General features: G+C 45.4%; 1 protein-coding gene across 1 annotated transcript in view; it reads left to right on the top strand.

Annotated features, from left to right (window-relative positions):
• polr3f (polymerase (RNA) III (DNA directed) polypeptide F) overlaps positions 1-11,921 on the top strand; it is a 16,030-nt gene extending 4,109 nt beyond the window's left edge. Inside the window, exons 4-9 of the mRNA XM_034133045.1 lie at positions 4,396-4,463; positions 4,729-4,841; positions 5,874-6,017; positions 6,229-6,336; positions 6,695-6,886; positions 11,728-11,921. Coding sequence (XP_033988936.1) covers positions 4,396-4,463; positions 4,729-4,841; positions 5,874-6,017; positions 6,229-6,336; positions 6,695-6,886; positions 11,728-11,805 — 703 coding nt within the window. The 3' untranslated portion in view covers positions 11,806-11,921. The remainder of the gene's footprint in view (positions 1-4,395; positions 4,464-4,728; positions 4,842-5,873; positions 6,018-6,228; positions 6,337-6,694; positions 6,887-11,727) is intronic.
• The last annotated feature ends 1,677 nt before the right edge of the window (positions 11,922-13,598 follow it).

Below are 13,598 nucleotides of genomic sequence, written 5' to 3' on the forward strand. Positions count from 1 at the left end.
AACACTACACCCTACCCCACCACACCACTACACCCGACCCTACATACTACTACCCTACACACTACCCTACACCCTACCCCTACACACTACCCCTACACCCTACCCCTACACCCTACCCCTACACCCTAACTACACCTACCCCTACACACTACCCCTACACCCTACCCCTACACCCTACCCCTACACACCTACCCCTACACCCTACCCCTACACCAGGGGTAGGCAAGTAAGTTTGGCCGTGGACCAATTTTTTTCTGAGCCACTAGATGGCGGGGCCAGAACATAATCAAAGCCTAATTCAAGGAATTTATTTTGGTAAGAGGGCGCAGCGCCCCTGTTCCCTGGTTCAGAAAAAACTCTGATATCGCTGATAACCCTCCCCATCAACACTTTAATTTACCTGGTTCCCCACAACCACACATTTGCCATATGTGACCCGCTCTATCGAAATCAGTCGGAAGTCGCAACGGCTCATTTCAAAATAAACGTGGATTTGCGTAAAAAACTCGTTTTTCGGGGTTCGGGTGTTTTGTTTGATTTTAACTAAACAAAGTCTTGGCTTTCAGAATATGAAACTTTTATTTCCAAAATCACACGATAAATACATGTTTGAAGCTTGTAAAGGGAAGACGACAGCTCTCACTCGCCACTCTGCTCTTCCAAAGCGCCGCCCCCCCTCCCTCCGCTGAAATTATGAATGTAAGCGTATAGTGATCATAGATAACACGGCAGGGTCCGTTACAGTTTGTTTTCATCTGATTTCAAATAAACAAAGTCTTGGCTTTCAGAATATAAAACTTGTTTCGGCAAATTCAGATGATAAATACAACTTTGAAGCTTGTGACGGCATAATTACAAGCGGAGAACGGAGTAACTTAACGTCACAGCAGGCGTAACAACAGCCGGTGTTTCTTGTGTGTGTTTTCCCCGGGAAACAAACACAATACACACAAACACACACACACATACACACACACACACACACACACTCGCGAGCTTCCCCCAGACCAGTAATCCAAAGCAGTAATGTCACTCTCCAAAGGTCTAAAGAGGAAAGTTGACGGTGAAAACAGGGCATTTAAAGAGGAATGGACAGCGAACTATGCGTTCATCCTACCTGGTTTCATCAATGCAAAGCCGTTGTGTCTTATCTGCAATGAAGTTGTGGCTGCTTGCAAAGAATATAATATTAAGCGGCACCACGAGACGAAGCATGACACCTTCAAAGTGGCCTTTCCCCCCAAGACAGAGGCACGAAAGCGCAATATTGAAGCACTGACAGCAGGTTATGCGCACAGCAGCAGGATCCTGGTGCGAGGCCTCACAGCCCAGCAGAAAGTGACAACCGCGTCCCTAAAGGCGTCGTGGGTGCTCGCAAAGCATAACCGGCCATTCACTGACGCAGAGGTTTTCAAGGAGGTGATGGTGACTGTTTTGGAGGAACTGGCCACCGACAAGTCCATGGATGGTGTCATTGCGTCAGTGAAACAAGTGTCCCTCTCTGCGAGGTCCGCTATACGCCGCATAGAAGCACTGTCGGACGCTGTGCAGGGGGTAATCATCAAGGGTCTCAGTCAAGCCAATTACTTTTCCTTAGCCATTGACGAGAGCACTGACAGTACAGATGTAGCCCAGTTGTGCGTCTATGTTAGATATTTTGATAGAAAGGAGTTCAGGGAAGAGCTGCTGTCTCTTATTCCATTAGAAGGGCACACCACTGGGGACGTTATATTTACAAAACTGGAAGAGTTGTTTAGGCTGCATTCATTGTCATTTGAGAGGGTTAACCTAATCGTGACAGACGGGGCTCCTGCTATGGTGGGAAAGCACAGAGGTCTGGTAAGCAGGTTGAAGGAGCACGCCCCCCAAATGCATGGACTGCACTGTCTCATCCACCAGAGTGTCCTTTGCGCCAAACTCAGTGGTGAGCTAAAGGAAGTTATGGACAAAGTGATGCGTGTCATTAATTTTGTCAGGGGTACATCAAGCACCCAGCATCGGCTTTTCCGACAACTTGTGGCTGAGTCAGAAGAGGCCACCCACGATGACCTGCTGCTTCACAATGACGTGCGCTGGTTGAGCAAAGGGAAAGCGTTGGACCGCTTCTGTGCGCTACTGGATGAGGTCAAGGCGTTTCTTAGATTGAGCAAGATTAGGGCAGCAGCTGACCACCTTGCCCTTCTGGGAGACGAAAAGTTCATGTCCAATGTAGCATTTTTAGCGGATATATTTGGCCACCTAAACCAGCTTAACCTGCAGCTACAGGGGAGAGGCAAAACCATAGTGGACATGGTTGAAAAGCTTGAATCCTTCACGAGGAAGCTGGAGTTGTTCGAGTCAGACATATCCACTGGCAGGCTCCTCCATTTCAGTACACTAAAATCACAGGCACTGGGACAGTGACAGAGCTTATGGTGGACTTCATCAAGCAGCTACGGGCCAACTTCACGTCAAGGTTTGAGGACTACTCCATCCCAAAAGACATCATTGCCTTTGTACGCGATCCTCTCACAGTCCGACCAAGTGGAGACTTCACCTCCCAGGCGAAACAAATGATCCCCTCCTTAGACGAGGCTGCATTAGAAATGGAGCTAATTGATTTTCAAACAAGCTCCCTGGTCAGCGATGCGCTCAGAAGTGCGGAGTCTGTGAGTGCCTTTTGGGTGGGAAGCTCAGAGGAATATAGCACGATCAAGAGACTCACATTTTATGTGCTCACAATGTTCCCTTCCACCTATACATGCGAGTCGTCCTTTTCTTCAATGAATGCGATAAAGACGCACGAGAGGAATCGATTGACGCATAAAAACCTTGAGAACTGCCTGCGGATTAAAGTGACGTCCATATCACCAGATATCCAAAAAATAGCGACCGATGGGAGATGTCAGTTTTCACATTAAGTGAGTACCAAGCCTGTCGTAATTGTATTTAATAGCCTAATTATATTTTTTATATTTTTGAATTAATGGCTCATTGTAATAATTATCCCTAATGTAGCGTGCTCTGTCGTTTCAGGAGCATATGCACCACCACTCCTCGCCCTCCATGATCAAGTGGCTTCTCCAATTTTGTTGTCAATGTTTTGACTGAACTTTGTTACTGTTCACATATAAGTAAACATTACGTTTGAATGATTTAGTGAGCTGGTGTTATTTTTTTTCAAACCACACACCGAATGTTGGCTATTTCAGCACCACGCGCTGTCCACCTATTGATCCACTATCAGCGTCAGTGCACCCCGCTGCCTGATTGTGCCTGTGCTGTATGTCATTCATTCTCAACATGGATAAAAGTACAATAAGCATTCTTCAGGTGTAGGTAGATTCTCTATTCAGACATTATAGCCTACACAGTATATGTGCGACTGTCGGTCCGATGTTGTAAAAAAAAAAAAAAAAAAATCTCAAAATATTTTTTCATTTTTTATTCTCAAAATGACGGGCCAAATATTATTGCTGGCGGGCCAACAATGGCCCGCGGGCCGCCTGTTGCCGACCCATGCCCTACACCCTACCCCTACACACTACCCCTACACCCTACCCCTACACCACTACCCCTACACACTACCCCTACACACTACCCCTACACACTACCCCTACACACTACCCCTACACCCTACCCCTACACCCTACCCCTACACACTACCCCTACACCCCTACCCCTACACACTACCCCTACACCCTACCCCTACACACTACCCCTACACCCTACCCCTACACACTACCCCTACACACTACCCCTACACACTACCCCTACACACTACCCCTACACCCTACCCCTACACACTACCCCTACACCCTACCCCTACACACTACCCCCTCTATTTGCGCGTGTCACTCCACGGAGTTCACTCCGTCACAGAGGGGTAGGTGTTGGGCGTGGTTTGGGATTGGTCCAGAGAGATGGAGAGACACAGAGACCAGCTCCAACACAGTGGATCAAACGTGAGAGGAGAAGTTACCGAGCCAATTTGAAGATAATGCTGATCAACGAAGCATCAAACAACTGTCGAGCATCAAAGAAATGTGGTGTTACTGAGAGTAACGTTAGAAGAGGGCGAGCCCAAAAAGACTGACTTCATAAATGCAGACAGGGTTAATGTTTATCGTCACTCAAGCTTCTGGACGCATTTCTCTTCTGCATGGCTCCTTGATATCTCTATAGAAATACTTACAGCTTCTTATTCTGTATCAGTTATCTTCTCACCTTTCCATTCACCTCCAATTAAATGAACCCTTTCTTTAACAAGGGGTCACAACATGTACAAGGTCTCAAATCCTGTGTGTGTGTGTGTGTGTGTGTGTGTGTGTGTGTGTGTGTGTGTGTGTGTGTGTGTGTGTGTGTGTGTGTGTGTGTGTGTGTGTGTGTGTGTGTGTGTGTGTGTGTGTGTGTCAGTAAGATGAAGGGCTCAGATAACCAGGAGAAGCTGGTCTACCAGGTGATCGAGGACGCTGGAAACAAAGGTGAGGCTTTTATTTTGAAATCCATCCCTCTGCTCAGGTACAGGTGTGTGTGTGTGTGTTTTATATTTCCCAGAAACCCCTGAGGGAATCTTGTGTTTGTGTGTGTTATCATCCTGTCTGTGTTTCAGTGCCTACACTTTATTTAAATGTTTATATAGAGCCTTTCTAGCAATGTTGTGAAGCACTGAGTGGCGTTGTGCTGAAAGGCGCTTTGTGGTTAAAGCATAACAGTGGAGATCTTACAGAGTTTGTGTTTGTGTGCCAGGGATCTGGAGCAGAGATATCCGGTTCAAGAGCAACCTCCCTCTGACCGAGGTCAACAAGATCCTGAAGAACCTGGAGAGCAAGAAGCTCATCAAGGCCGTGAAGTCTGTGGCTGTGAGTCTCAACCTCAACACTAACCCGAGTTTATCCCGAGTTTACCCCGAGTTAAACCTGAGTTTAACCTGAGTTTACCCTGAGTTTAACCTGAGTTTAACCTGAGTTTACCCTGAGTTAAACCTGAGTTTAACCAGAGTTTAACCTGAGTTTAACCTGAGTTTACCCTGAGTTAAACCTGAGTTTAACCTGAGTTTAACCTGAGTTTAACCTGAGTTTACCCTGAGTTAAACCTGAGTTTAACCTGAGTTTAACCAGAGTTTAACCAGAGTTTAACCTGAGTTAAACCTGAGTTTAACCTGAGTTAAACCTGAGTTTAACCTGAGTTTAACCTGAGTTTAACCTGAGTTAAACCTGAGTTTAACCTGAGTTAAACCTGAGTTAAACCTGAGTTTAACCTGAGTTAAACCTGAGTTTAACCTGAGTTAAACCTGAGTTTAACCTGAGTTAAACCAGAGTTTAACCAGAGTTTAACCTGAGTTTAACCTGAGTTTACCCAGAGTTTAACCTGAGTTTAACCTGAGTTTAACCTGAGTTTACCCAGAGTTTAACCTGAGTTTACCCAGAGTTTAACCTGAGTTTAACCTGAGTTTATCCCGAGTTTAACCTGAGTTTAACCCGAGTTTAACCTGAGTTTAACCCGAGTTTACCCAGAGTTTAACCTGAGTTTACCCTCAGTTAAACCTGAGTTTAACCCGAGTTTACCCAGAGTTTAACCTGAGTTTACCCTCAGTTAAACCTGAGTTTAACTGAGGTTTAACCTGGGATAGAGTTTGGCCTGAGTTTAACCTGGGATAGACTTTAACCCATGTTTAACCCGAGTTTTACCTGAGTTAAACTCATGTTTAACCTGTTATAGAGTTCAACCAAAGTTTAACCCAAATTGAACCTGGGATAGATTTTAACCCGATTTTAAGCTGAGGTCAACCAGAATTTAACTTTGTTTGACGTGGGACAGAGTTTAACCCGGGTTTAAGGTAAGTTTAACCCGGGATAGAGCCGGCAGTACTCAGGCCTTCTGTCTCTCCTCAGGCGTCGAAGAAGAAGGTGTACATGCTGTATAACATTCAGCCCGACCGCTCGGTGACGGGCGGCGCCTGGTACAGCGACCAGGACTTTGAGTCCGAGTTCGTGGAGGTTCTGAACCAGCAGTGCTTCAAGTTCCTGCAGAGCAAGGTGCACAGCTTTCTCTACACACAGCAGACACACAACGTTAGCCTTTAGCTCAGCGGTGGTGAGGTAACTGTGTGTGTGTGTGTGTGTGTGTGTGTGTGTGTGTGTGTGTGTGTGTGTGTGTGTGTGTGTGTGTGTGTGTGTGTGTGTGTGTGTGTGTGTGTGTGTGTGTGTGTGTGTGTGTGTGTGTGTGTGTGTGTGTGTGTGTGTGCAGGCTGAAGCAGCGAAGGACAGTAAACAGAGTCCGATGATTCAGAGGAACAGCTCCTTGGCCACGTCTCATGAAGTCTGGAAGTACATCTGTGAGCTCGGCATCAGCAAGGTGATGTAGCCCTGCCCTCTTTATGACATCACAGCACACAGGGGCGGAGCCACACGTCAGGAGACATGGAGTTTAACCCGATTTTGACCAGGCATAGAGTTTAACCTGGGAAAGAGTTTAAACTGAGTTTAACCTGAGTTTAACCTGAGTTTAAACTGAGTTTAACCTGAGTTTAACCTGAGTTTAACCTGAGTTTAAACTGAGTTTAATCCGAGTTTAACCTGAGTTTAACCTGAGTTTAACCTGAGTTTAACCTGAGTTTGAACTGAGTTTAACCCAAATTGAACCCAAGTTTAACCTGAGTTTAACCTGAGTTTAACCTGGGTTAAAGTTGACTGAGAGATGTCTATGTCTGCAGGTGGATCTGTCGATGGACGACATTGAGACGATCCTCAACACGCTGATCTACGACGGGAAGGTGGAGCTGACGGTCATCGCAGCTAAAGAGGGAACGGTGGGCAGCGTGGACGGCCAGATGAAGCTCTACAGGGGCGTCAACGCCGTGCTGCTGCCCACCGGCATGGTGCGGACGCCCTGCGGACTCTGCCCGGTAACAGGGGGGGACCCAAGTAACCCAAATTTAACCCGAGTTTAACACAAGCTTAACCTGTTGAGCCGCACGGACCCGAGGGCGGAGGCAAAAACGTAACATCTTGCAAGAAACAGCGTCTGAGGGCTTCTTAACATTTAACAACCTATGAATGTGTCATACCCACTTAACGGAAGAAACTCAGCTAACTGACGATATGAAATTTTTTTACGGAAACAAAACTCAAGTCTCACAAGAAGCGTCTAAATGAGCCCTAAATATAATATATATATATATATATATATATAATATAATAAATACTTTATTACTTATCGGATCTGCATAAACAAGATATCAGCTAGCAAACTGAGATTTCACAGATTCTAGAAATGTAAGTATCATCACTGAGAGATCAGAACTCGCGGCAGGGTAAGCAAACACAGACATCACACAATTTAGCTTTACGGAGCAAAAGCGGCAATATGTCTCACCTTAGCTGTTGCTCTGATCAAAAGTTTAGTTCAATGGCATTAAAACGATAAAAACGCCACTGAAGGTTAATCCAATGGTTAATCCATAGGTTAATCCATAGGTTAATCCAATGGTTAATCCAATGGTTAATCCAATGGTTAATCCATAGGTTAATCCAATGTGTCTGTGTCACTTTGAAATGATTACTGATAATCCATCATTCCATTTATGTCAATAACGGAGATTTCATATTAGCTGCTGTTAGCTGCTATTAGAGCTACAACCCAGCTTCCGGTTTGGGGCATTCTGGCTGTGCATCACTCTCACTCCTCAATGGAAATGTTTAGATGGATTTGAGGAACTTCCCCTCGATTCGATTGGCTCTTACGGTTAAAAAGAGATGTCAATCATCAAAATCGACCGAGGGGGGCCAGAGATATGGAAAATGCACCCAAATTAGTGTTTTTCCCCCTAAATCTCTCTAAAAAGGTCAAAGGTCACTTGTTTTGCATCAATCTTGATACAGGGTACTTATTATATGTTATAGTTTGGATTCCTAAAGCTTTTAGTCTACTAACCCATCATTCAAGGGTAGTTTTCACTATAAGTAATGTTTTCTTTTTGGACGGACACTATCATTTACAGTTTTTTATTAATGTTTTTACTATGTTTAATCTGAATTTACTTTAAAGTAAAAACATCTATATTGATTCTGACTTTTCTACATCCAACTCACAGGTTTATCATTGCTTTGAGAAAAAAGATTGTTCATTTTCACCTTTTAGAAGTGAAGATATGGTAATTTGTTCTGGGAATGTCATTTTCTCGCATTGCTCCTAAAAAGTGTTTCTGGCACTGACATCAATCAACAGTTGTGCGTGGACTCGGCAGGGATCAAGGCGTCTATGCCTCTCTCTGCTTCCACCGTCTACACACAACCAGATGACATGCCATCAGTGAGGGAAAAGAGTAAGAACTAAGATGTATAGGTGAAGAGGCACAACGTGTCTACGTCAATGCACTCTTATTTGATCAATTATAAGCTTTATCAAAAAGGAAGGTCTTAAGCGCACTCTTAAAAGCGGATCGGCTGCCTGCCGCCCGAACACAAACTGGAAGCTGGTTCCACAAAAGTGGAGCTTGATAAGAAAAGGCTCTGGCTCCCATTGTACTTTTAGGGGGGCTTCTTAATATTTAATAAACTATGAATGTTTCATATCCATGTAACGGGAAGAAACTCAGCTAACTGATGATATGAACCATTTTTAGCAAAAAAAAACACAAGGCTAACGCTGAGCCTCTGAATTAGTCCTGAGCGAAAAAATGCTAACGCCGTTAGCACAGAAAACACGGTATAACACCCTTATTACTTATCGTAACTGCACATCCAACATATCGATTAGCATCTTGAGAATACACAGAATCGATAGGTATCTATATCATCACTCCATGATAAGAACTCACAACATTATTAACAAAAACAGGCATCACAACACGTGGCATTAGGTAGCCAAAACGAGAATATGTCTTACCTCTGTTGTCTGATCAAAAGTTGTCTTCAATGGCATTAAAACGATTAAAACGCTGCTGAAGTTGATCCATAGGTTAATCCAATGTGTCTGTGTCACTTTGAAATGATTTCTGATAATCCATCAGCAGAGTTGGGTGTAATATTACTTTTGTCGGTAACGGAGTAGTGTAACGCGTTACTTTTATAATTCAGTAATCACACTACAGTGACTAACATTGCCCCGACACGCGTTACTTTGTTACTTTTATAAAATCAGTCATAATCACACTGACAGACAAGAGGGGTTTCCGCCGCAGGTTTATATGTACGTAATCTGCGCGACTTGCACGTCCACATCTCCGCGTGCAGTGCTGCATAAACATGGCTGAGTCAGCGATAACTTTCGAGGGGTGGAGGTATGCCCATTATTTTGAGTTCGTCCGAAGAATAGACAGGAATGTGACGGTGAGGTGCAAACTGTGTCCAGGCCAGAAGCTGTTATCCACTGCTGTGAACACCATGTCAAACCTCAACAAACACCTGCAAAGAACACATGCTAAGGTGAAGCTAATAGCTAAGGACCCCCGAACCCAGAGTGAGGATGTTGTGAGTCGCCGCCGCCGACTCCGAAGCAGCACAAATTAGAATTTGGAGGACCGGTAACCAAAGCAGAGATGGACAGGCTTGTAGCATCCTTCATAGTAGAGGTAATGTTGCCCATTTGCACAGTGGAATCACCATCGCATCGTTCAGAGATATACTGCGCAAAATACAGATAGCAGGAGACAGAGGACAGCTATGGTCAGAGCTATCTGGATCAGTCTTATGCGACAATGGAAACTGAACTAAAGAGAACATTTGAAACTTTAGCAGTCTGCGTGATCTGCCTGCAGGGAGGGGCGGGCCGGCCCTGAGAGTAAAGTAACGAGTAAAGTAACGAGTTACTTTATGTAGAGAGTAACGAAGTAGTGTAATATATTACTTTTTTTTTAAAGTAATATATAATATGTAATATATTACTTTTTTTTAGTAACGACCCCATCTCTGTCCATTAGCAATAAACCTACTTTTAAGTTTTCAGATTTCAGAGCGTGAGACAGGTTTCGATTTGGGGAAACTGCATGCGCATAGCCCCCACTTTTTTTGGTAACGTTGGTGTGTATGTGGAAATTCCCCTTCGATTCTATTGGCTCTAACGGTTAAAAAGAGATGTCAACCATCAAAATCGACCAATGGGTTCCAGAGAAACGGCAAAAACGCCCATTTCCACCCAAATGACCCCAGAAGTGGTTTCTTTTTGCTAAACCTCTCTAAAAAGGTAAAATGTCACTTGTTTTGCATCAATCTTGATACAGGGTACTTATTATATGTTGTACTTTGGATTCCTAAAGCTTGTAGTCTACTATCCCATCATCCAAGGGTAGTTTTCACTATAAGTAAAAAAGAATCTTTGGACGGACACTATCATTTACAGTTTTTTACTATGTAAAATCTGAATTTTTTTTTAAATAAAAAAACATCTATATTGATTCTGACTTTTCTACATCCAACTCACAGGTTTATCATTACTTTGAGAAAAAATATTATGAATTTTCCCCTTTTAGAAGGGAAGATATGGTCATTTGTTCTGGGAATGGCATTTTCGAGCCTGAGACCTGAAAAACAGGCTCGGGGCAGAACAGGTTAAGGTAAGATGGCGCCTGCCCATTAAGGGCTTTGTAGGCGAGAAGAAGAATTTAAAATTATATCCTGTGTTCTCTAGGGAGCCAGTGTAAGGCAGCCAAAACTGGAGTAATGTGGTCCCTTTTCCGAACTCTAGTTAGTACACGTGCTGCAGCATTTTGAATTAGCTGAAGCGACTTAACTGACTCATGAAAGACGACACACGAAGTGAGGATACCCGGCCCGGAGGAAGCCCGGGGTCCCCTTCTGGAGCCAGGCCCAGAAGGAGGACTCGTCGGCGAGCGTCTGGTGGCCGCGCTTGCCACGGAGCCCGGCCAGGCACAGCCCGAAAAGGCAACGTGGGCAACACCTCCGCTTCTCCGTCCCGCGGGCCCACCACCTACGGGAAACAGCGATGGGGTCGGGTGCGCTGCCAGAAGGGTGGCAGTGAAAGCAGAGGGTCTCGACGGACCAGACCCGGGCGGCAGAAGCTGGCTTTGGGGACGTGGAACGTCACCTCTCTGGGGGGGAAGGAGCCGGAGCTTGTGCGGGAGGTGGACCGTTACCAGTTGGATCTGGTTGGGCTCACTTCTACGCACAGCGTTGGAATTTTATTTAGATGATTGGATTCATCAGGCTTGATGGATAAATATAGTTGAGTATCATCCGCATAACAATGGAAATGTACAGAATGATTCCTTATTATATTGCGGAAGCATATATAATCTGAACAAAATAGGTCCAAGCACTGAGCCCTGTGGCACTCCATGGCTAACTTTGGTTTGCATGGAAGATTCATCGTTGACACACACAAATTGAGAGCGTTCAGATAGATAGGACCTAAACCAGCCTAATTTTAACCCAAGTTTAACCTGAGTTGAACCCAAGTTTAACCCGAGTTTAACCCGAGTTTAACCCGAGTTGAACCCGAGTTGAACCCGAGTTGAACCCGAGTTGAACCCGAGTTTAACCCGAGTTTAACCCGAGTTGAACCCGAGTTGAACCCGAGTTGAACCCGAGTTGAACCCGAGTTGAACCTGAGTTTAATCTCTGCCCAGTAACTAAGTTAAACTAAGGGTGTGGTGGAAATGTACTGAAACAAACTAACAAATAATAATCAAATCTGTGTCCTCAGGTGTGTGACTTCCTGTCTGTGTCCTCAGGTGTGTGACTTCCTGTCTGTGTCCTCAGGTGTGTGACTTCCTGTCTGTGTCCTCAGGTGTTTGATGACTGTCAGGAAGGAGGGGAGATTTCTCCCTCTAACTGCATCTACATGACGGAGTGGTTGGACTTCTGATGCTCCGACGCTCCGACTCTCTTTTCTCTGTGAGGAAATCTTCCGTTTGTTCCAGCGATCTGTGATCCACATTTATTTTCTATTTATCACAAAGTTGAATAAAGCTGTCAGTGTGACTCGTGGTGTGTGTTTGTTAACTCTCAGTGAATAAGGTTGATTTGTTTTAGCCTCCGTCAGGTGTCGAGGGAGCCACAGTTTCTCAGTCTGAATCATTTAAATGTGGGAAATGAACAGATTAGAAACAATGCTGGGAAGCTACAGAACGAGATCAACACCTAAACATCTCCAGATATAAGAGCAGATGTCTGGAGAAACATGTCTTCTGAGACACGGGGAAGGATGCTTTCAACCAATCACAGCCCTCGTTAGTGTTTCCCAGCAGAGGATGATGTCACCTGCAGGAAGTCCAGTCCCTGTGGAGCAAACACTACATTACCCATCAGCCCCAGCAGCTGTGAGTTATGTTATTATAACTGTTGATAAAACTGCAGCCAACATCATCATCATCATCATCATCAATCTAAGGATATCTTTTCACACTAAAGATTTAAATACCTACACAAATAATTTCATCAATACATTTTTCTTTTGCGATTTAAATATTTGTGGTATAAATTAGACAATTATTTATTTAATTAAAAATTATTTGACATTAGTGTCGACCCTTTTTACCCTCCATGCATGTGTTGAAACGTGATACTACATTTCCCATGAGCCTCGTCTGCCGTTGCCGTGGATACCCCTCCATGACGTCAGAGTGCATTAGGCTCCTTAATTATGAATGACCCTGCTGACACGGAGCCACGCCCATAATGTGACGTCACTTCCGGTTACAGACCATAACAAACCGATCTGGTTGGAGCAGAGTACTTTTACTTTAATGGTCCCAGTGTAGCAGAGATATAGAGTATCTCTAACAATATAAATACACAGTAAATATATAAACTGTACAGTACATATCAACAGCGAGGAGATATAGAGTATCTCTAACAATATAAATACACAGGACTTTGCCTGCCGTCAGGTCCGTGACGAGAACCTGAAGTATTTCCACGTGGTGGCGGCGCTGTGGAGCTCCAGGTCGTCCACCCCTGCCGGCAAAGGTTGAGGCTGTCGCGGCGTTTCCTCGCCCGCTCACGGGAGTTCCTCGGGATGGTGACGTTTTTCAGCCGCCAGCTGACGCCCAGGGAGCGCAAGTACAACGCTTTTGACCGGGAGCTCCTTGGAATCTGGCTGGCCATGCGGCACTTCCGGCTCTTGCTGGTAGGCCGTGAATTACGGCGTTCGTGGACCACAAGCCGCTTACGTTCGCAATGTCCAAGGTGACGGAGCCTTGGTCTGCTCGCCAGCAACGCCAGCTTTCCTACATCTCGGAGTTCACCACGGATATCCAGCACGTGGCTGGCAAGTCAAACCTGGTCGCTGATTGCCTCTCCTGGGTCCTCAGCGGGGCCGTCCAGTTCGGCATCGATTATACCCGCATGGCAGCGGATCAGGTCACGGACCCCAGCGTCTAGGCCTTGGGATGTGGTTTTCGGCCAGCTGCACGACTTGTCGCACCCCGGCGGTAAGCCTTCGGTGCGGATGGTGGCCGCGAGGTTCGTCTGGCGGCGGCTCAAGAAGGACTTGAGGACATTGGCTGGCACGTGCGTGGCTTGCCAGCGTGCTAAGGGCCTTAGCACCCCGCCTAAGGAGAATCTGCAGTGCTCCACAGCTGAGGTGGTCTATGGTCAGCCGCTGATTTCCTCCCCAACACATCGGCCCCCTGGTCAACGGCAGCTCAGCGTGCTTTC

The sequence above is a fragment of the Trematomus bernacchii genome, unplaced genomic scaffold (genome assembly GCF_902827165.1).
Source record: "Trematomus bernacchii unplaced genomic scaffold, fTreBer1.1, whole genome shotgun sequence".
In the NCBI taxonomy this organism is placed as follows: Eukaryota; Metazoa; Chordata; class Actinopteri; order Perciformes; family Nototheniidae; genus Trematomus; species Trematomus bernacchii.